Source organism: Hypanus sabinus, chromosome 11 (genome assembly GCF_030144855.1).
Source record: "Hypanus sabinus isolate sHypSab1 chromosome 11, sHypSab1.hap1, whole genome shotgun sequence".
Lineage (NCBI taxonomy): Eukaryota > Metazoa > Chordata > Chondrichthyes > Myliobatiformes > Dasyatidae > Hypanus > Hypanus sabinus.
This window is the reverse complement of record NC_082716.1, coordinates 43,240,665-43,260,823: the sequence shown is the minus strand read 5'-3', so window position 1 is coordinate 43,260,823 and position 20,159 is coordinate 43,240,665. Positions and strand designations below refer to the sequence as shown.

Below are 20,159 nucleotides of genomic sequence, written 5' to 3'. Positions count from 1 at the left end.
CTCAGCCAAAGAATCTGAATGTATTGTATCTCTGGATGCAGAGAAAGCCTTTGATAGGGTTGAGTGGCCTTATCTATTTCAGGTTTTGAAGAGGTTCAATTTTGGTCCAGGATTTATTTCCTGGATCAAATTGATTTATCATTTATCATATCAAGCTGAGGTTCTAACTAATAATCAAAAGTCTCCTTACTTTGGATTATATAGAGGTACTCGTCAGGGCTGTCCCCTTAGCCCTTTATTATTTAATTTGGCTTTAGAACCACTTGCTATTGCTCTTAGGGATTCCAATTCTGTGCAGGGTATTAGGAGAGGGGATAAATTACATAAGGTTTTGTTATACGCGGATGATTTATTAGTTTACATTTCAAATCCTAAGAAATCTATTCCTTCTATGTTATCTATATTTATGGAATTTGGTACTTTTTCTGGATATAAACTTATCTACATAAAAGTGAATTATTTCCTATTAATAATTATTCTGATTATTATGATCAAATACCTTTTAATATTGCCAAAAAGCATTTTACTTACCTTGGTATCAAAATTACAAAAAATTTTGAAGACCTATATAGGTATAATTTCTTCCCTTTGCTTGAATATACTCAACAGGCGCTTTCCAAATGGTCACCTATGTTGATGTCATTGATAGGTCGAATAAATGCTATAAAAATGGTTATTCTACTGAAATTTTTATATATATTTCAAGCAGTTCCCTCTTTTGTTCCAAAAACATTTTTTGATAAAATAGACTCTCTGATTTTGTCTTATGTTTGGAATAATAAAAGCTCTAGAGTGAACAAACTTTTATTGCAAAAATCAAAAAAAGATGGAGGACTGGCTTTACCAAACTTCAGATTTTATTATTGGGCAATTAATATTTGCTATATTACTTTTTTGATTTATGATATAGACGACCAAGATTGCCCTTCATGATTACAGCTGGAGGAAAATTCAGTAGTGGGGTTTTCGTTAGCTTCTTTATTAGTAGCTCCTCTTCCCTTTTCGCTCTCCAGAATAGATAGACAAGTTCTTAACCCTATTGTTAAACATGCTTTAAAAATTTGGTTTCAATTTTGTAGATTCTTTGAATTAAATGATTTTTTACTTTCTAATAATATTTATTCTAATTTCTTTTTTAAACCATCAACTTTGGATAAGGCTTTTCTAACATGGAAAATTAAGGGAATAAAAACTTTTTTAGATTTGTTTTTACAAGACTGTTTAATGTCTTTTTCACAGTTAATGGATAAATATGATATCTCTAATACACATTTTTCAGGTATTTACAGGTTAGGAATTTCTTATGTGATTTTTTACCAAATTACCCCTTGGCCTGCTCTTTAAATTTGGCTTATGTTATTTTTCAGTTTAAACCTTTTCAAAAACGATTAATAGCTGTAATTTATAAACAGTTAATGAATGCCCGCACATCGCCTAATGATAGGGTTCAATGTACCTGGGAAGTAGAACTTCAACATTCACTCTCAGATAACCAATGGAGTAAAATCTATTGTTTAGTCAATAATTCATCTATCTGCGTATGCCGTATTTTAATTCAGTTTAATATAGTACACAGGGCCCATATGTCCAAAGATAAATTAGCGCATATTTTTCCTAATATATGCCCTATTTGTGACAGAGGTAATGCAGAAGTGGCTACTCTAACCCATATGTTTTGGTCATGTGTAAGTTTAAATAATTTTTGGAGGGATGTGTTTGGAATATTATCTAAAGTTATAGATATGGATGTTCAACCTAATCCACTTACAGCAATTTTTGGGATTATTCCAGAGGAAGCAAGCAAAGTGTCCGCTTCTGCCCAACATGTGATAGCCTTTCAACTTTACTGGCTAGGAGAGCTATTTTGTTACACTGGAAAGAATCTAACTCGCCCATTGTTTTCTATTGGCTCTCCTCATGTCATGTTTAAGTTTGGAGAAAATTAGAAGCCGGACATTTGATACATCCTTTGATTTTGAACAAGTCTGGCGACCCTTTATTCAATATTTTCACATGATTTAATTTATCTTTATTTATTTATTTTTCTTTGTTCTCTTTGGAGAATATCCTTATCCATGAAGGTTTGGAAATGAGTGGAAGGATGTGTTTTTTTTTCTCTCTTTTTTTTTTAAAAGTTTATCCTCAATTGGACTACCCAATCTTTCTTTTTCTTTCTTTTCTTTCTCTTTTTTTTGTTTCAGTTTAGTTAGTGGGGTTTTTCTTTCTCTATTAATAAAATTTCCAATCTTTTTTTACGATTGCCATGAGGAGTTGTAATTTCTTTCTGACTATTGTATATATAACAGCATAATATATTACCTATTTGATTTTGATATTATATACTTCCTGTTTTTACTATTGCTGTTTATATGTCTTTTATATTATCTATTTGTTAAACTCCTCTTTCGATTTGTATACTCTTTATTTGAAAATCAATAAAAAGATTGAAAAATGAAATGCTAATCCTTGGTTTATAAGGTGTAGTGTAGGGGACTCATGACACGATGTAAAATGCAGAATGTAAGTCACTCATTCTTTCATGAGGCAGAGAGATTCACTATCTAAAGTTTCCCTTCAAGCAGAGGCCAATAATACGTTAATATGTGTGATGATAATGAAATTATAATTCAAATGTTCCAAAAGGAAATAACTCCAAAATAACTGCCATACTTTAGCAGCCTCTTGCATAATAATTGCACAACATTAGTAAGAATGAGAATCCATTTTATAGACCTACTCATTTTTATTTCTTTTTGTTATTGCAGAACGTCACTGAGTCCATCTGAGAGGTATTATAAAGTAGTAGCCAATTACCCTACCAGCACTTCTTTGCTATGCAGGAGAAGGAAACCAGAGCACTCAGTGAAAACTCATGTGGTTACAGAGAGCATCAGAGGTCAAGATTGAATGTAAGTACATAGAATTGTGAGGCACTAATTATTGCTCCACTGAAGACTGAACTATGAATAGTTAGTCATAGAATAATGGAGAAGTACAGCTCACAAAAAAGCCCTTTGGCCTACCTGGTCCATGCTGAACCATTTAAGCTGCCTACTTCCTTCAATCTGCTCCATAACCATAGCCCTCTGTACCCCTACCATCCATGTACCTACCTAAACTTCTCTTAAGCACTGAGATCAAGATTGCATGCTCACTTGTGCTGACAATGTTTCACACTCTCTGACCCTCTGAGTGAAGAAGTCTCCCCTCATGTTTCCCTTACACTTTTCGCCTTCCATCCTTAACCTATGACCTCTAGTTGTGGTCCCACCCATCCTCAGGGGAAATATGCTCAGTTAGAGATAAACAGTCTTTAAAATGGCCAGGAAAGACAGAGGAGAGGAAAGAGCAAAAGTCCATAATCGAGTAGATGGAGAAATTAAATGATACAAGGTTACAAAAGCCTAGAGAAGCTGAAAATGTTGAACAAGTGTCTGTATTAATGAAAAGAATACTGATAATCAAAAAGGCTTATCATTTGAAAAGATTAAACTCATGTAATCTATCAACATAAGGTGAAGTGTTGCTCCTCCATCTTGTGTTTTGCCAAAGTGGAATGGTGTAGGGAATTGTAGGTAGATACAAGGGTCTGAACAGAGTGACAGGAAGGATGAAAGTCAATGGTGAGTAGAAGGTGAGGATATTACACGTGGACTAAGGGGAGGTATTCTGCAAAGTGGCCTTGCCATTTGTCTTTGGTCTCTTGATATGGAGAGAAAGCATCATGAACAGTAACAAAAGGTAACAGAAATAAACTGCTGCCTTGTGTGAAGCAGAGTATTTAATGAGAAGATCTGCACTTGGATTTGGTTATATATCTATGATTATTTATACAGACTTCTTCGGCAAAGAGTAGACAGCTTCTTTATAATATTTAAGATATGGCATATGCTCAGAACCACAGGGATTTAATGAGCAGAAACACAAATATAATTTCAAGAAGAAATATTCTAACACAGCAGAAAATATCAAATGTATCAACAGCACAATATTATTTAACAAAGATTTCTATCTAATATTTTACTGACTTCTAGCCACTTCTCATCTGCCGATCATCGCCCCATGGGTCCCCTCCCCCCCTTTTCCTTTCTCCTATGGTCTACTCTCTTCTCCCATCAGATTCCTTCCTCTCCAGGTCTTTTATCTTTCCCACCCACCTGGCTTCACCATCACCTAGCTATCTTCCTTCCGCTCCTCCAATCTGGCATCTTCCTTCTCCCTTTCCCATCCTGAAAAAGGATCTTAGCCTGAAATGTTGATTGTTTATTCATTTCCATAGATGCTGCCTGACCTGCTGAATTCCTCCAGCATTTTATGGGTGTTGCTTTGAACAGGATCATGATAAACTTTGTTGTCAGTTTCCACTTCAAAGGATATATGTTGTGTACATTCCCTGAGCAGAAGGTCATACAGTCATAGTTGTGTGATGCTGAAATAAACATAAAAATACTGGAAAATGCAGCAGCTTAACCAGCTTCTGTGTAAAGAGAAACTGAGTCCTTTCATCAATCTAATACTGTCTGACCTCCAGCAAATTTTATTTTCAATTCAAATTTCCACCATCTGCAGTTTTATTTTTCATTAGCTGCTATCACTTGAAACAGTTCAGTCAAATGAAATTCAAGATTAAGTTGACCCTGTTCACCTGCTTCGATTGTGAGGTGGCAGTGGACATTGACAGGGGTGATGGGGTTGGCAAGTGTGACAATTGAAAAAAAAGTGGTTTTGGCTCTTTTAGTATGAGAACTTTGAAAGAAGTATGGACAGCAGTGATTTATGTCAGCTGTAATTTGCACATTTGATATTAAGACTCTTCAGGTGTTCAGTGCCTGTCAGAATATACCTAATGAGGAACTATTCCCTTCTGTGATAATAATATGGCGGTCTAATTGGGTGAATCTCGAGTGATGAGCCTCTCATACAGATGGATTAACTAATGTACTTATCTTCACAACTACATAGTATAGGAAGGTCCTAATCATATATTATGTCATTCCTTCCAAAGGGAATAGACCTGGTGACAGAAACCTTTCACAGATTTTTACTTTGAATGTGAACACCAGTGGATTATTAGCATTCATTGCCTCTGATACTTTAATGAGCAGCTGAATTGTGTGACTGAAACTGATGATTATCCTTACAGAAATCATGAAGTAAACGTGACTGTGGAATGAAAATCAACTTTCCAGTTGACCCCATTAAAGACATGGAACAGATCAAATTGTAGTACCAACCACAATCTCTATGCTGTCAATCAATAGTTACAACATTCCTTTTGTGTGAAAGGCCACCTTAAATTATGTCTATGCCATTGTATTGTTTTCTCCTGCTGAGTTAAAAGACATTGAACACTCCTGAATTTGAATTTGGATACATCAAATGTTTTAACCAAAGGACCAGAACTTACTGATTGGAAGTCCGTTTCCATGGTGATCCACACAGGTCAGCTTAACCCTGTGCACTGTCACACGGAAATCTCACTCTGCTGTTCAACTTGCCACTCAATCCAGGGATGGAACAGAAATGTACGGATGTCCTATGCTGAGGGGCTGGAGAAACTTTGCTTCTGGAACAGCTAGCACACACGGCATGATCCCAACAATTCAAATGGAATTTCTACATAAATTGAAAAGTGAAACGCAAGCAAATGTCATCTCTTATTTTACTTAATATGTGACAACTAAAGTGTTTTAAGTATACCATATGTATTTTAAAGTATTTTTTAATTGCTTAAATCCTTTTGACCAGGTTTTATACTTGCAAATTAGGGCAGTCATTTAAAGCTGAGCTGAAAAGCAATTTCTCATGGAGGGTGATTTCTTAACTATGGAAGTTTGCAGAGGCTAGATCTTTGGGGGATACTTGTAGGGGAAGTAGACAATTTTTTGAAAGATCAAGGAGTATGTGAAAAGGGATGAAAGAGGAGTAGAGATCTGTTGGATCAGCCACACCATATTGAGTGTTGAGTTTGGCTTGAGTGGCCTATTCTTTGGATTTTGTTTGTCAAAAGGTCACCAGGGAGTTGGGGATGGAGCTTTAGAATCCCTGACCTGAACCATGGTCGCCATTCCTGAATTGTTCAGTCAGGTCCCTTGGACAAATAAAACTGTGGAGCCATAGAAAAGTAAATGGAATTCCAGGAAAAGCAAGGGAGATGAATTTGGGTGGTAGGCCCAGACCAACCGCTTTCCTGAAGGAATATGGTGTGTTAAATTTGTGACCAATTTGTTTTCAATTTGCCTGTAAACTGGGGCATTTTTTTTTTGACATGTTTGAGAAATGTTTCTGGTTTGGGGTAAATTTAAATCCTCCATTTTTCTTTAAAGGCTTCCAAACTGGAAATATCAATTAAATGTGTAATACAAATTTCACACAATATAGAAATGGAAATAACTTGAAATTCCATTGACTGTTAGGTTAGAGATAAAGGTGTGATCTCCATTTTGACTAAAATCTGTGCCACTCATAAAAGATGAGATTAGCTGCCCCTGTCTGATACCACCAATGCCAACTTCCAACACATCCTGGAAGGATGCAAGACTGTGATGTCCCTAGGGCGCTACATATAGCAGCACAACTAGCTCCTAAAGAAGCTGGCAGAGATCCTAGAGACCTGCCGGTGGGATGCAAGAAGCACCTTTCCCCAGCGGGATGACAAGTCACCCCATTTGTTAATGCTGGTAAAAGCACAGAATGCACCCGCCCAAGAGCACCTTCAGGACTCCTCTCCACAGGCAAGGAGTGGAACATGAGTGCATATCTCGGCAGAAAGCTACAGTTCCCATGGAAATCACCACCGCATCTCTCCACCCAGGCATGCTACTGTCGTCCACGGCCACCAAAAGAGTCCTCCTCACTAAGTTACCCAACCCATGGAGAAAGGAATGGCTGCCCATGAGAAGAGGCTGAAGTACTCAGACCTGGCAGCTGAGTGTAAGAAAGCTGGCTGGAGGAGCATCGTCCACCCTGTGGAGGTAGGATGCTGGGTCTTTGTCAGTACATTGGCGACAAGGTTATTCTGTGATATGGCAGTGACTGGGGGGAGTTCAGGAGGTCCACTGGAGAGTTGTCTGAAGAGGCAGAAAAGGGCAGCTGTTGGCTGTGGCTGAGGAGGAAGGACAGAAATTAGGGGACCGACTAACCCCGTTGGAAGCTGCAGGGAGACATCCAGCCACCGGAAAATGTACCCGGGCTAAGAGAGTGAAACATCATTGAGTGGTGGTCCCCAGCTGATGACCCTGCTGCTGACCTAAGGGTGGCAGGCAGCAATTCCAAGCAGGAAACAACATCTTCCTGTAAAGCACATCCAGAATTACATTGCTGCTATAAAATGGCAATGGTTTGAAATCAGTCTCTCCAGAGTATTTTATTGGCATGTAAGAAGAAATTGCTATTGAGTTATGCAGATTAAATTTAAGAATTTTGGCATCTTTAAAATCAATGCAAAATTTACTGCAGCAAAGTTTCCTAAAACTACCTGCTGATATTTTTATAATTGCCCTCTCAGATTATGCCAAATAAATAATGAAGTCATAAATTCAGCAGACTGATAAAACATTAATTCATCCATGGAAGATAAAATGATGCAGGAGAAAGATTTCTATTTTTTGTTGTTTTCAATGTTATGGGAAATTTTTGGCTTTCTTGAAAAAATCTTGGAAAATGCTTTGGAGCCAATCTGTGGGAAACAATGTTTGTCTTTGCTGTGTGCAGGTGCACTAAAGACTTCGGTTCACTGTAACATCTAACTGAGGGGCTTGTACAAGCATTTGGAATGATACTTGAAATTAGACCATGCAATTTGTCATTTTTTCCTCACATTGTGCTTAGTTTTTAAAAAAATTAAATCTGTCTAAATTAAATTCAAATTGGTTTTATTCCATTTTGTCATTTTAACACAAAAATGTTTTCTCTTTAAGTAACATGTTTGATGTTCAGGATGAAGCACATCCTTGGTACAGATAATGAGATCATCGCTGCCAACAGAACAAATGTATTGATCAATGGTACATGTAATGGCAGGATGTAGTGCCAATATTACAGTAATTATTCTTGTTCAATTTTCATGTAATGAATGAGACTTAAATAAAGTGCTGATCTGCTTTAGAACTGCATGAATATATTGTAGTTGTATTCATTTAGGAGCTGACAGATAATGGCAGTTAATGTGATTAGTAAGAATTTGGAACAAAGGCTTTAAGTAAGAACACTAGGATAATACAGTGTTCAAATTGCAGTGTGGGAAAAGAGTGCATATACAGCTTTTAAAATTGTGAAGAATGAGGAGGAGTGAGCCAAAAATTGTCAGAGATCAAAATGACAGACCAGGATTAATTTTGAGATTTTGTTTTTAAACTGAGATTAACTGAATCTGAAAAGTTTGCAATACTTAAGAAGAACATGAATAAATTTCACCAACACAAAAGTGAAATTTTACGGGTTAGGAAATCTACTGCCCTTGCAGTGTGTCTCTGCACAGCTATGCAGTGAGTTAAACACCTCAAAAATCACCCAAGATGGAAGGTTCAGGGTTTTTATTGAGGTATTACTTGTGAAGCTACAAAAAGTTAAGTAAAATACGTATTAAATTCAAAACCGGATTGTCATTCACTTGAATATACTAATACTGCCGATAATTCTCACAGCCGGTGTTAACACATGTGCATTACTCCATAACCATTCCATGTCAACAAGAGTAAACGTGGCACAATATCATCTTAATAATGATAAACAATGAACATTCACTTCCTTCAAAATATATCTACTAAATGCTTACCAATATTAACAAAAACTTAAGACACACAGATATTGCTGTTCCAAGGGCAAATATAGAGAGGATGGAGATGAATGCTTTTCCACTGTATGCTTCAACTCAAAACAAAATTAACCTGCCAGGAAATGATGTAAAAAAACAGATTACATACAGAAAGTGATGTTCATACAAAATGAACTGTCCCTCTAGAAGCCAGAACACCATAGGATGTCAAACTTAACTACTGAAACTATAATCAAATGATCATTTAAATTTCTTTAGTAAAAGAAGAATGGTCTGGGAGACCAGCCTTGAAAACAATCTTACTACACAGTCTTTAACCATTCTCATGTTGAAAATACCAGCCTTGATGAGGTTCCTGGTGGGGATCAGCTGGGAACTACATTAATCATGAGGAGAGGGTAATTTGATTAACTTGGAGCCTTCTTCTGGCATGATCAGTTTTATTGTCCCTTCTGGGATGATTGCCTGATGAGTTGGATCCTATTATGTACATAAACATAGTATCTCCTTGTTTTACTAAATATATAACTAAACTCAACCTTGCTCTTGGTAAAGAACTTGATTTCATCTAGTTCTCTGTCCACTTCTTCAATTACCCCTGCCATCTCAACTGCTAGAAAAGCAGCATTGAGTTCAAGTCTTGGCATGGTGAGATCTTGTTTGGGAGCAACCTTTGCCTTGCCTGGGATATGTCCAGCTTCATTATATCCAGTAGTGTTTATGACGTTCAGGTATGCATAAGTGCCCCAAGGTCAACTTATTAACATGAAGCACCCCGAGTACTGACTGGAGCAGCAAATCCAGGAGGCTCAATTAGACTGCTGATAGCTGATAGCATATCACGATGTGTAAAGAGCCTTTCAGTATCAACGACCTGGAAAGTACGGGTGTCAATAACGATGTCCCATCCAAGGCCCAAACTGCACTGCATCAGAGGGAGGTCCTGCCCAAGAACATCTGGTCTTTGGCCAGATCTTCAGATGGGAAAGTTGCATGACTTCAACACTGTCGGATGCAGGCTGAGATCAGACTGTACCAACATATCTTGAGCTGCTTTCAGCATGCTGACTGCTTTTTCTGCACTAGAAAGTGATTTAAAACGTTCATTGTGTATGTACCTACATGTTTCAGTCCCGAATTCCTTCTCGCCCTCGACAGCTGTCCTCATGGATTGCTGCAGCTGGTGAGGGACAGTTACCAACCACAAACTCTCATGTGGTACTCCAGAATCTTTTTGCTGTCTGAGGTAGTCTCGATGATCCTCTCTCACTAGGAAGCTGTGGAAAATTTGTTCAATGTCTGTCATTACTGTGATAGACTCAGTTCTGAAGTGCATGACGAGCCTGAGCAGACTGTTATGGAGGTCTGGACCCTACTAGAGCATATTGTTCAATGTTAATTCTTTGAACTGTGCACTTGAATCAAAGACAATTCGTATTTGTGCAGGTTTCTGAGGATGGTAAACACAAAAGTTGGGCAAATGCCAGGTTTCTTTGTGATCTGCTGAGGGTGCTAAGTCAGCATGATTGTACCTGAAGAGTCTCTCCATGAACTCCATGTAATGATCTTTCATTTCTAGTTTCCTTCTCAGTGTGGGACTGAGGGGAATGAGTTGGCTGTGCTCTGTTGTTTGGTAGTTGTTACACAGGGCAGAAAGGAAGGGAAGCTACACAACTGTTTGACTTGCCTTTGCTAAAATCTTTGTTCACGATTTGAAGGAAGACCTCATCTTTGATGGAAGGTGCCAGCTCATAGTTATCTTCTGAGTGACAACAGAGCAACTTTTCTAAATATGGTTGAGCAGAGGCAAGTATGTCAGGGAGCTTGGTTTTCTAACTTACAATCTTCTCTTCCATACAGATTCTACTCTCACAGGGTCTGAAATAATTTGGGCAGCTGTTCTCCAGGACATTCATCTTAAATGTGCTGACGGTGGGCTGATGGGCACCATCAAGGCAGACTTCACCCACAATGACCCAAATTTGGCCTGGTCATTGGGCATAAGGTGCATTGTGCCAATCATTGTGTTATACTCCTATCTAATGTGCATGGACGTTGTCTCTGCAAGGCAACAGAATCTCAGCAGAAGAGTCAAGTGGAGAACCTGGTCTGCTATGGCCTGCAGCTTCAGGGGTTGGAATTCCATCCTTGTTGCTGGGCATATGGTCCCACTGAATGAGGGTTGGCAAGGGTAAGCAGATATCTCTTCCTCTTGACTCCATGACAAATCCACTAATTCTTCTTCCAGCTTCTGATGTTCTAGAACATGTTTTTAATGCAGAATTTGTCAAAGAATGTTGATTTTTCCAATGAGACAACCAATATCACATATGCCTTTTATTTTTCTTCAGGATGTCTTTTCAAGTAGATACTGGCTAGATGTATTTTTGAGCAAGATTTGCCTTGGAAGCCTTTCTTGCATATCTCTGTGCATGAGGAAGTAGCTGCACCTGACGGATGCTCAGCTGGCTCCCGCCATGCTCTTCTGTGGGTGTGCTAGAACCAGCAGTAGCCCAAGTGCTAGCCCGGAATGAAGTGTTGGTCACTGTTGCACTCAGTGCAGTGTGTGATACTGCCTTTTGCTTGGTATGTTGTTGAAGCACAACATTTGAAACATATTGAGTGCTCTTTTAGAAAATGGCTTCGGTCTGTGAGCAGTTTCTCTACATCTCCTTAAAGGATAAGGTTTCTTACTGACGGGGCATTGTGTATCGGGGTTCATGATAGTTTTCTACTTCAGTTTTGTTGACCCTTGATAGGGGTTTTAATTTTCCATGCTTTTGCTGGAGACCTCTCTTTGAATGACATGTTATTGGAAGTTAAGAGCATAAAGCTGGGTTATTTCACATTTTTATGTAGCAGCAGATGAATTCCACAAAGAATAAAATGACGGATAGGAGGCATGTAGCTTCATTTTATAGTTGAACCACTCCATTGTCTACTGTTCTTGCATATGCTGTGTAGTTTCTCTACCATAGGGGTTATTCCTCTTGCTATATCCAAGAAACTCAGCCCTGGTAGGTAACCCTCGTTTTTGGTGGCTTTCAGTTCCAACAGCAGGTCCCAAAGCTCTTGTAGCTTCTGTGGTTCTTTGTGTGAGAGCTTTGGAAAATTCACATTTCTACTGAAGAGATATTTTCAATGCCTCTGGAGAGCCATTACATTTGCCTAGCCTCTGCCACAGTATTTGTAAACCAGTGGCTGGATTATTAACATGCAATGCCTGAACTCTGCTTGCATTTTGCAGTTTCTCCCCACCAACCACTTACAGAGAAGGTCTAACTCTTTGCGAGGTTTGAGACATAGTCCTTCCACAGCATCGCAAAAACTTGCCTTCCAGGACAGACAACTGGCTGACTGATTGTTGAGGACTTTTAGTCCCGCTGTGACTAGGTCTCGATAACCCAGATACCAAGCCTAATCTAATACAGCTGAACTCCAGAATGAGGACACCTGGAGACTGGGATGGGTGGAAGTTCAGTCTGTCCATGTCTGTGCAGAGGGGCTTGGCATCAATAGCAATTCAGGACTCGTGTCCTTGCTGTGGTGTATCTGCAGAAGAGGGTGTTGCGGGTCATTGCTGATGTAGACCTTGATTGTTAATGACTGGACTGTATGAAAGGCATGCTGGCCATGTGGTGTGGACAGCTTCTCCTTGTAGAGCTGGAGCATTCCTAAAGCCAAAATATGTAAGGTGACAACAAAGTATGACTGACTCCACCACCATCTCAGTCAGCTGTGGCTTCATACAACTTTGCCTTTGTGGAGGCAGTCCCAACTTCACAATCCACCTTGAGCCACACTTAATATAGCCTCTACACGTGCTCTCTCCATGTCTGTACCAGCTTTCCCTATCTGCATCTCAACTTCGCCTTTAGCTCCTTCAGCTCCTGCCTGAGTTTATGCTGCACCTATGCTAATAATGGTTTCACCCCAGTGTCGCAAAGATGCCATTGATGAGCCCCATTCTGACCTAACTTCCAGGCATTGGCAATCGGAGTTGTTTGGGTTGGAATCCAACGTTACCGTTTATGGCATTCAGATGCTTCTCCAGTCCATGGGTGATGGTTTAAGACCATAAGACCATAAGACATAGGAGTGGAATTAGGCCATTCAGCCCAGTCTACTCCACCATTCCATCGTGGCTGATACCAGATCTCACTCAACCCCATACACCTGCCCTCTCTGATGCCCTGACTGACCAGGAAACTGAGTTTTGAAGATGAGTTATTATTTCATTCTACGGCCTTAGCTGTGCGTCTCTACGCAGATAAGTGGCAAGTTAAACACTTTCTCAAAAATCACCAGAGACAGAAGCTTTCTTCAGGGTTTTTTTAGTGTGATATTACTTGTGAAATTACAGTAAGTTATCTATGTATTAAATTCAATACAGGATTGTCGCTCGCCTGAATATACCAATACTGCTAATTATTTTCACAACCAGTGTTAACACATATGCAACACTCCATAACTGTGCCATGTAAACAAGAGGAAATTTGTGAGTTAATGATATCTTAATAACAATAAATGATAAATCTAACACTTCCTTCAAAATGGATCTAATAAATGCTCACCAATATTAACAAAAACTTAGCATTCACAGACATTTGCTGTTTCGAGGGCAAATTGGGGATGGAGATGGATATTTTTACTGCATGCTTCAAATCAAATCAAAATTAACCTTAAAGGAAATTATTTTAAAAGTGCTTATCTACAGAAGTGATATTCATACAAATTGAACTGTGCCTCAGGAGGCCAGAACAGGAGGTATCTGTGTAGAAAGCGAAACATTTCAGATTGAGGACCCTTTACCAGAACTGGAAAACTGAGGAATTATGTCAGTTTTAAGTTGTGGAGTGGGTGAAGGAAGATGAGACCGACATGGGAAAGGGTGGTGGATTAATCGTACACTGTTCATAATGTAGAATCAGGGAAAGACAAATCAGTGGCTGATGATTGATACACAGTGGGCAAAGGACCTGCTTCTGTGGCTGGCCTCTTTATGACTCTCCCTGATGAGGGAGGAGGTAGTTGGGCAGGATTGCTGCAGCGACTTGTTACTAACAAAGTTTTCTAGATGGAGATGATCCACTAATGAGCGATTTTAAAGAGAGAAAAAAACAAAGGGACATATAAAAGCTGTGAAATACAAATCAGAGCAGTTGCAGGGAACTGAAATCAAAAACAGTGTTGTAAACATCCAGCAGCTCAGCTAGTGTCCATGGAGAGAGATAAAACTAAGTTGACATTAATATTGACTGTTTCCTTTGTACTGAGTTGCAGCTAAGGGGTAAAAATGAATATGGTTAGAGGGATTTGAGGCAAAACATTTTGATGAGGTGGATGGGATTAATGTAGATTGATATTTGATGGTCAGTGTCCACACAAAAAATAGTATGTCTATTTATTTTCGATAACTGTAAGTTTTCTTCTTTAAAAAAAATTACAAATTAGTACATACTTAACAACACTTACCTTAATGTTTGAAGGTTACAAGAATGACCACGTGTACTTGAGACATAAAACTTCCACCTTATTAGCATATTTCCATGCTGACCAAATTCCTAACGTTCTGGACTCTGTCAAAGTTGCATTCTATTCACCTGTGTGATTGGCAGGATGACAAGTATTACGACTAAAACATGACCAAAACATTTTATGGAAAGATCATCATGGTAATAATTATATCTGTAGTATTTGATGAATGTTCTCTGTAATTTACACTGGAATGCATTTACCTTTAAGAGTTATATAGCAAGTAAGACTTTTTTAGTGTATTATTATTATCATGTGTAAAGAATTACAGTGTAAAAAAAACTTTTGTCTGTGTGCCTTCCAGGCAAATCATAAGTGCATTGAGATAGCAAAAAGAAAACACAATGCAGAATAAAGTGTTGTAGCTATAGAGAACGTGTTGTGCAGGTAAACTAATACCTCGCCACAATGAGGTAGATTTGGAAATTAAGAATTCATCTTTAGTGTATGAGAGGCCAATTCCAAATCTGATAATGCAATGGAAGCTGTCTTTGAATCTGGTGGTATGTGCTTTCAAGCTTTTTTACGTTCTGGCTGAGAGCTGAGAGAATGACTGGGTTGGGAGAGGTGTTTGATCATGTTGGGAGGTTTCCGGGGCAGCAGGAAGTGTGGATACAGTCCAAGGTAATGAGGCTGGTTTGTGTGACAGTCTGAGTTGCATTCAGAGTCTGAGCAATTTCTTGTGATCTTGGACGAATAGTTGACAAACCAAGCTGTGATGCATCCAAAAAGAATCCTTCCTATGGTACATCTGTAAAGGTTGGTAAGAGTCATTCAAAACAAAATCACAATTAAATATGCGAGGCACAATGGCGTGCTGATTCTCCCCATCAGTACTTTCTTTTGAAATGCTTGTAGATCCTGGCTCAGAATCTCTTCCAGTAACTTTCCCACCTCTGATGCTCAGCTCACTGATGTGTAGTTCTATGGCCTGTCATCACAGTCCTTAAATAAAAGGACCACTTTAGCCACTCTCTATTCTTCTACGACCTAACCTGTGGCTACAGATGATGGAAATTCCTCTACTAGGGCCCCTACAGTTGCTTCCCACAATGTCCTACGATACACCTGGTCAGACCTTCAGGTTAATCCACATTTGTGTGCTTTAATATGACCAGCACCACCTCTGTTGTAGTGTGGATATGTTCATCACTATTCTCTAGCTTCCTTTGTCATAAAACATTCATCTGCTATGTTACTTCTAAGCGCTTGAGTCAACTCTGATCAAAGTGTTTTCTGACGAAGAATTTTTCTTTTACTATTAATTAGCTCCTTTAATTTATAATTTTCAAAGAATACTTGGGTCTTTTAGCCCTATTCTAGGAAATATCTTGCAATTATAAAGATGAAAGGGTACTAAGTATGAATTTTCATCTTTTCCCACCTGAATTTCATATTCTTTGTTCTAGTGCTCTATAGAGTAACCATGCCAAAGTCCTGAAAGATCATTACTAATGCCTCCACAATTTCTTCAAGCCACCTCTTTCAGAACTTTGGGATGTACAACATCTGGTCCAGGTGACTTATCTAACTTCAGACCTTTCAGTTTCTTAATCACCTTCACAGTAATGGCAACTTCACACCCTTCTACCCCCTCGCACTCCCACACCTCCAGCGTACTGCTAGTGCCTTCCACAGTGAAGACTGATGCAAAATACTTAGAGTTTGTCCACCATAACCTTGTCCCCCATTACTACTTATCCAGCATTGTTTTCAAAGGTTCAATTTAATGTCAGAGAAATGTATACAATATACATCCTGAAATGCTTTTTCTTCGCAAAACATCCACAAAGAGAAGTGCCCCAAAGAATGAATAACAGTTAAATGTGAGAACCTCAAAGTACCCCACCCCAGCTCCCCCTTCCAGCAGCAGCGAGCAACAATCCCCCCTCCCCCCACCGGCAAAACAAAAATTGCACCCGCTACTGAGCACAAGTGTGAGCTAGGCGATAGCAAAGACACAGACCTTGCAGTTACCCCAAAGACTATTGCAATTCATCCGGCATTCGACCTCTCTCTCCCTAATAAGGGAGAGGGAGGAGTCCCCCATTTTTGCAGCAAGCAGAAGACTTAACAACCCGCTGACTTACAATGTTAAAAGCTCTGTTTCGTCGCTTTTTACGAGCTCTGTGCCCAAAGATTGCAAAGATCTTGGGCCTTCAGGCCTACACCGAAAGGCCTCCCCGATGACACACGGGTCTCCTGTCGTGACACCGACCCTCAATCCACCCGCCTTCAGGGCCCCAAGATCTTAGGCTTCCAAACAATAGGCCACCTCTCAGGCCGACCCCTTAATGTGCCGAACTTCAGCCAGACCTGAAACCCCAAGAATAGATCCCATTCCCGCAAAGAACCGAAGTCAGTGTGTAACTCCAGGTCCAGGTCTCCTAAAGAACCCTGAAAGGGAAAAATAAAGATATTAAAGATGGAAATAGAGCTGTTTCTGAAGATGCAAGCAAAAGAGTCACCATTTAGCACTATCTTAACTCCGCCTCTATCTCCAGCAGTCTAATATCCGTTCTTGCCTCTTTTTCACACTTCAAAGGCGCTTTTGGTATCCTCTTTAATATTATTGGCTTGTTTACTTTCAAATTCCAAGTTTTTCCTTTTTTTTTTAAGTTGCCTTCTGGTATTTAAAAGCTTCCCAATCCTCTAAATCCCACTAATTTTTGCTCTATTATATGCCCTTTCTTTGGCTTTTATGTTGGCTTTGACTTCTCTTGTTAGCCACGGTTATGTCATCCTGCCTTCAGAATACTTCCTTTTTGGGATGTATACCCTTCTGAAATGCTCCCAGAAATTCCAGCCATTGCTGCTCTGCTGCCATCCCTGCCGGTGTTCTTTTCCAATCAGTTCTGGCCAACTCCTCTCTCATGCCTCTGTAATTCCCTTTACTCCACTGTAATACTGATGCATCTGATTTTAGCTTCTCCTCGAATTGCAGGCTGAACACTATCATGTTATGATCACTTGTCCTTAAGAATTCCTTTACATTAAAGTAAGCTCCTTAATCAATTCCAGTTCATTACACAACACTCAACCCATAATTGCTGATCCCCTAGTGGGCTCAACCATGAGCCGCTCTAAAAAGCCATCTTGCAGGCATTTTAGAACCCCCCCCCCCCCCCGGAATCCAGCACCAAATTGATTTTCCCTATCTATCTGAATATTGAAATCCCCCATGATTATTGTAACATTGCCCCTTTGGTATGTATTGTAATTTGTAGGTCTTCAGTCCTGTATTCACCCTTTTTGATTTCGTCTGCCTTTTACATTGCAACTCATCCTGTTGACTGCAATTTTGCCCTATTGTCAGTCTGTCCTTGCTGGCAGTCTCACTGTACATAGCCTCTGTTTGTAAACCAAATGCCTCTTCCTCAGCACTATCACTCTGTTAAATTAATTTAAACCCCCCTGAACAGCTCTAGCAAACCTACTCACAAGGATATTGGTCCCCCTGTCCCTTTTGTACAAGTCGTAACTTTTCCAGAAGAGATCCCTATGATCCATAAATCTGAACCCGTCCCCTGCACCAGTTCCTCAGCCATGCATATAACTGCCAAATGCTCCCATTCTTGCCCTTACTGGCACGTTGCACAGGCAGAAATCCAGAGATTACTACTCCGTAGCTCCTGTTTTTCAGCTTTCTACCACAGTAGCTCCCTAAAATCTCTCTTCAGGACCTCCTCAACTTTTCTACCCATATCATTGGTTCTAATGTCTACCAAGACTCCTGGCTGTTCACCTTCCCCATTGAGAGCATCGTGGACCCAATATGATACATCACTGACCCTGGCACCTGGGAGGCAACATCCCATCTGGGTGTCCCTAACATGCTCACAGAATCTTGTCCTTGTAATGTAGGAATGATGACTGCTCTGTAGACCAAAACTCTTGCTTGGATGGAGTTCATGGTCTTCAAAGACTCCTTTCCCTAATCTTGCATAGGCACTACACAGGCGGTGGTCGATCTTTGAGCCAGTATCTGCTTTTGAGGAGAGAATGCTGCCAAGATATTCTGGTATGGTTAACTTGATTCATCTGCCATTAAACCTACACTTGTCCATGGATAAAGTTCTGTAAGGAAGCTAACTCTGATTGCACAGACCTGTGCAGGAATCCCAAACATGCACAGCGTGAAGGTAAAATGAGTATTTCTGTGTAAAACTTGCTGGCTAAGCTGAAGTTTGGATGTTAATGGCTGTTTTCTTTTTTTAATGTAATAATCAAAATGAAGAACTTGCAGTTTCATTGGTTATGTTTCATTTAGTAATCTTGCACATTCAATTTTATATCCAGGAGCTCTCTGAGATCCAACTTTTGTGTATTAAGAGAACTTAAATGGCGCGAGGATTTAAATCACATTCTACAGATGGTATATTCGTTTCCAGAGTAACACACACAAATTGCTGGAGGAACTCAGCAAGTCCGGCAACATCTATGGAGAGGAATAAACAGTTAACATTTTGAGCTGAGACCCTTCCTCAGGACAAGTTCCTCTTAAAAGGATCAAGTTTCTAATAGCTACTGTACATGAGGCACAGCTTTACTTCAAGCTTCTGACTTGAATGTTATGAATTGGCGATCATCATTTTTCTGTCCACAACTCTTAGTTTAACTATGAACAAAGTGACGCACATGACACCCTGCCATCTATGGGGTATTAAAGAGAATCTGTTCTGACAAAAAGAACAGAATTTTCCAAGTGCATTTTGACACGTGTGTCAGGAGGTGCAGGAGGACCTGACCCCGCCTGCATGCTGGAGTCTGAGTCTCTAAGTGCAGCAGATTTGATTTCATTATTATGCTGTTTGTTGACTTGTATTTTCAATGCCCCTTGCCATAAAACTCAATATTCCATTGGATTTCTTAATGGACGGTGCTGTGGACAATGGTTATATATTTTAAAGTGAGTTATTTCTACAGAGTATTCATGAAATAAAGACCTTCTGTTCATCCATGCATTAGGTTCAGTGCATTAATGGGAACACCTGAAAAGCCTGACCCAGCTGGTAGGCATTATACAATCTCATTGGAAGACATTTGCTTTCCATTGGTAGAGATGCTCTAACTCAATTTCCTCATGCCAGATCTTTGATATATGGGATGTATGTGACTCCAAGGATGAGAAGGCAAAATTAGGAACAAGAATAACCCATCCTCTGAATTGTATCTCCTGCTCCATTCAGTTGGAGTGTGGTTTATCTGGTCAATCCATCTTTGTTTTGCCTTCATCTAAAACTATTTGGGTGAGAGTTTCTTTATTTGTTCTGTAATTCTCCACACCCACCCCTGACTTTATTTTGCTTCCGATTAGATTTCCTATAATTTTAAGATGATGCCTCTTTGGTTCTTGATTTCTGCTAGAAAAGAATATCTTTATAGGCAGCTGTGCACAATTTTCAGACATTAATGTAGTGCTGCCACCTACTGGGAAAAGGGTATCATGTTAAATCCTTGCAAACATATGTGGAAATCACTAAAATACCAATTTCATTAAATTTAAGAGCTTGAAATACGGAAAAAATAATATTTTAAGTACTGATATCACCATCAATGCCTGCAATTAAATAAGAAAGAATAATAAGTTAGTGTCAATAACGGTGACAACAAATCCACCTGATTGTTTTATAAATTTTCGATTAGAATGGCATCCCACTCCTGTGTAGCTTCCAATGTGACTTTTAACTACTCTCCGAAATGGTCAACCAATCCTGTCACAACTGAGAGCAATTAGGAATGAACAACAAATCCTGAATGTACCTATGACATCTAAATCCTGTAGAAGAATTTAAAAGTTTAATGCAATTTTTTTCTAATTATTTAGGCATGAAATTTGATTCAAATT

At 39.4% G+C, this 20,159-nt stretch overlaps 1 protein-coding gene across 2 annotated transcripts in view; it reads right to left on the bottom strand.

Moving 5' to 3' along the window:
• Positions 1 to 5,407: 5,407 nt before the first annotated feature.
• Positions 5,408 to 20,159, bottom strand: part of LOC132401897 (cytochrome c oxidase assembly factor 7) — a 29,560-nt gene continuing 14,808 nt past the window's right edge. Inside the window, exons 4-8 of one of the 2 annotated variants that reach the window (XR_009514741.1) lie at positions 18,653 to 18,749; positions 16,402 to 16,708; positions 14,252 to 14,379; positions 8,777 to 8,888; positions 5,408 to 5,616 (exon numbers count right to left, since the gene is read on the bottom strand). Coding sequence is in view for 1 of the 2 variants with exons in the window: in XM_059984233.1 (XP_059840216.1) it covers positions 16,699 to 16,708; positions 18,653 to 18,749 (107 nt within the window). In the remaining variant the exon portion in view is untranslated. Of the gene's footprint in view, positions 5,617 to 8,776; positions 8,889 to 14,251; positions 14,380 to 16,215; positions 16,709 to 18,652; positions 18,750 to 20,159 lie in introns of those variants that run through there. The other variant, XM_059984233.1, reaches the window with a different exon arrangement.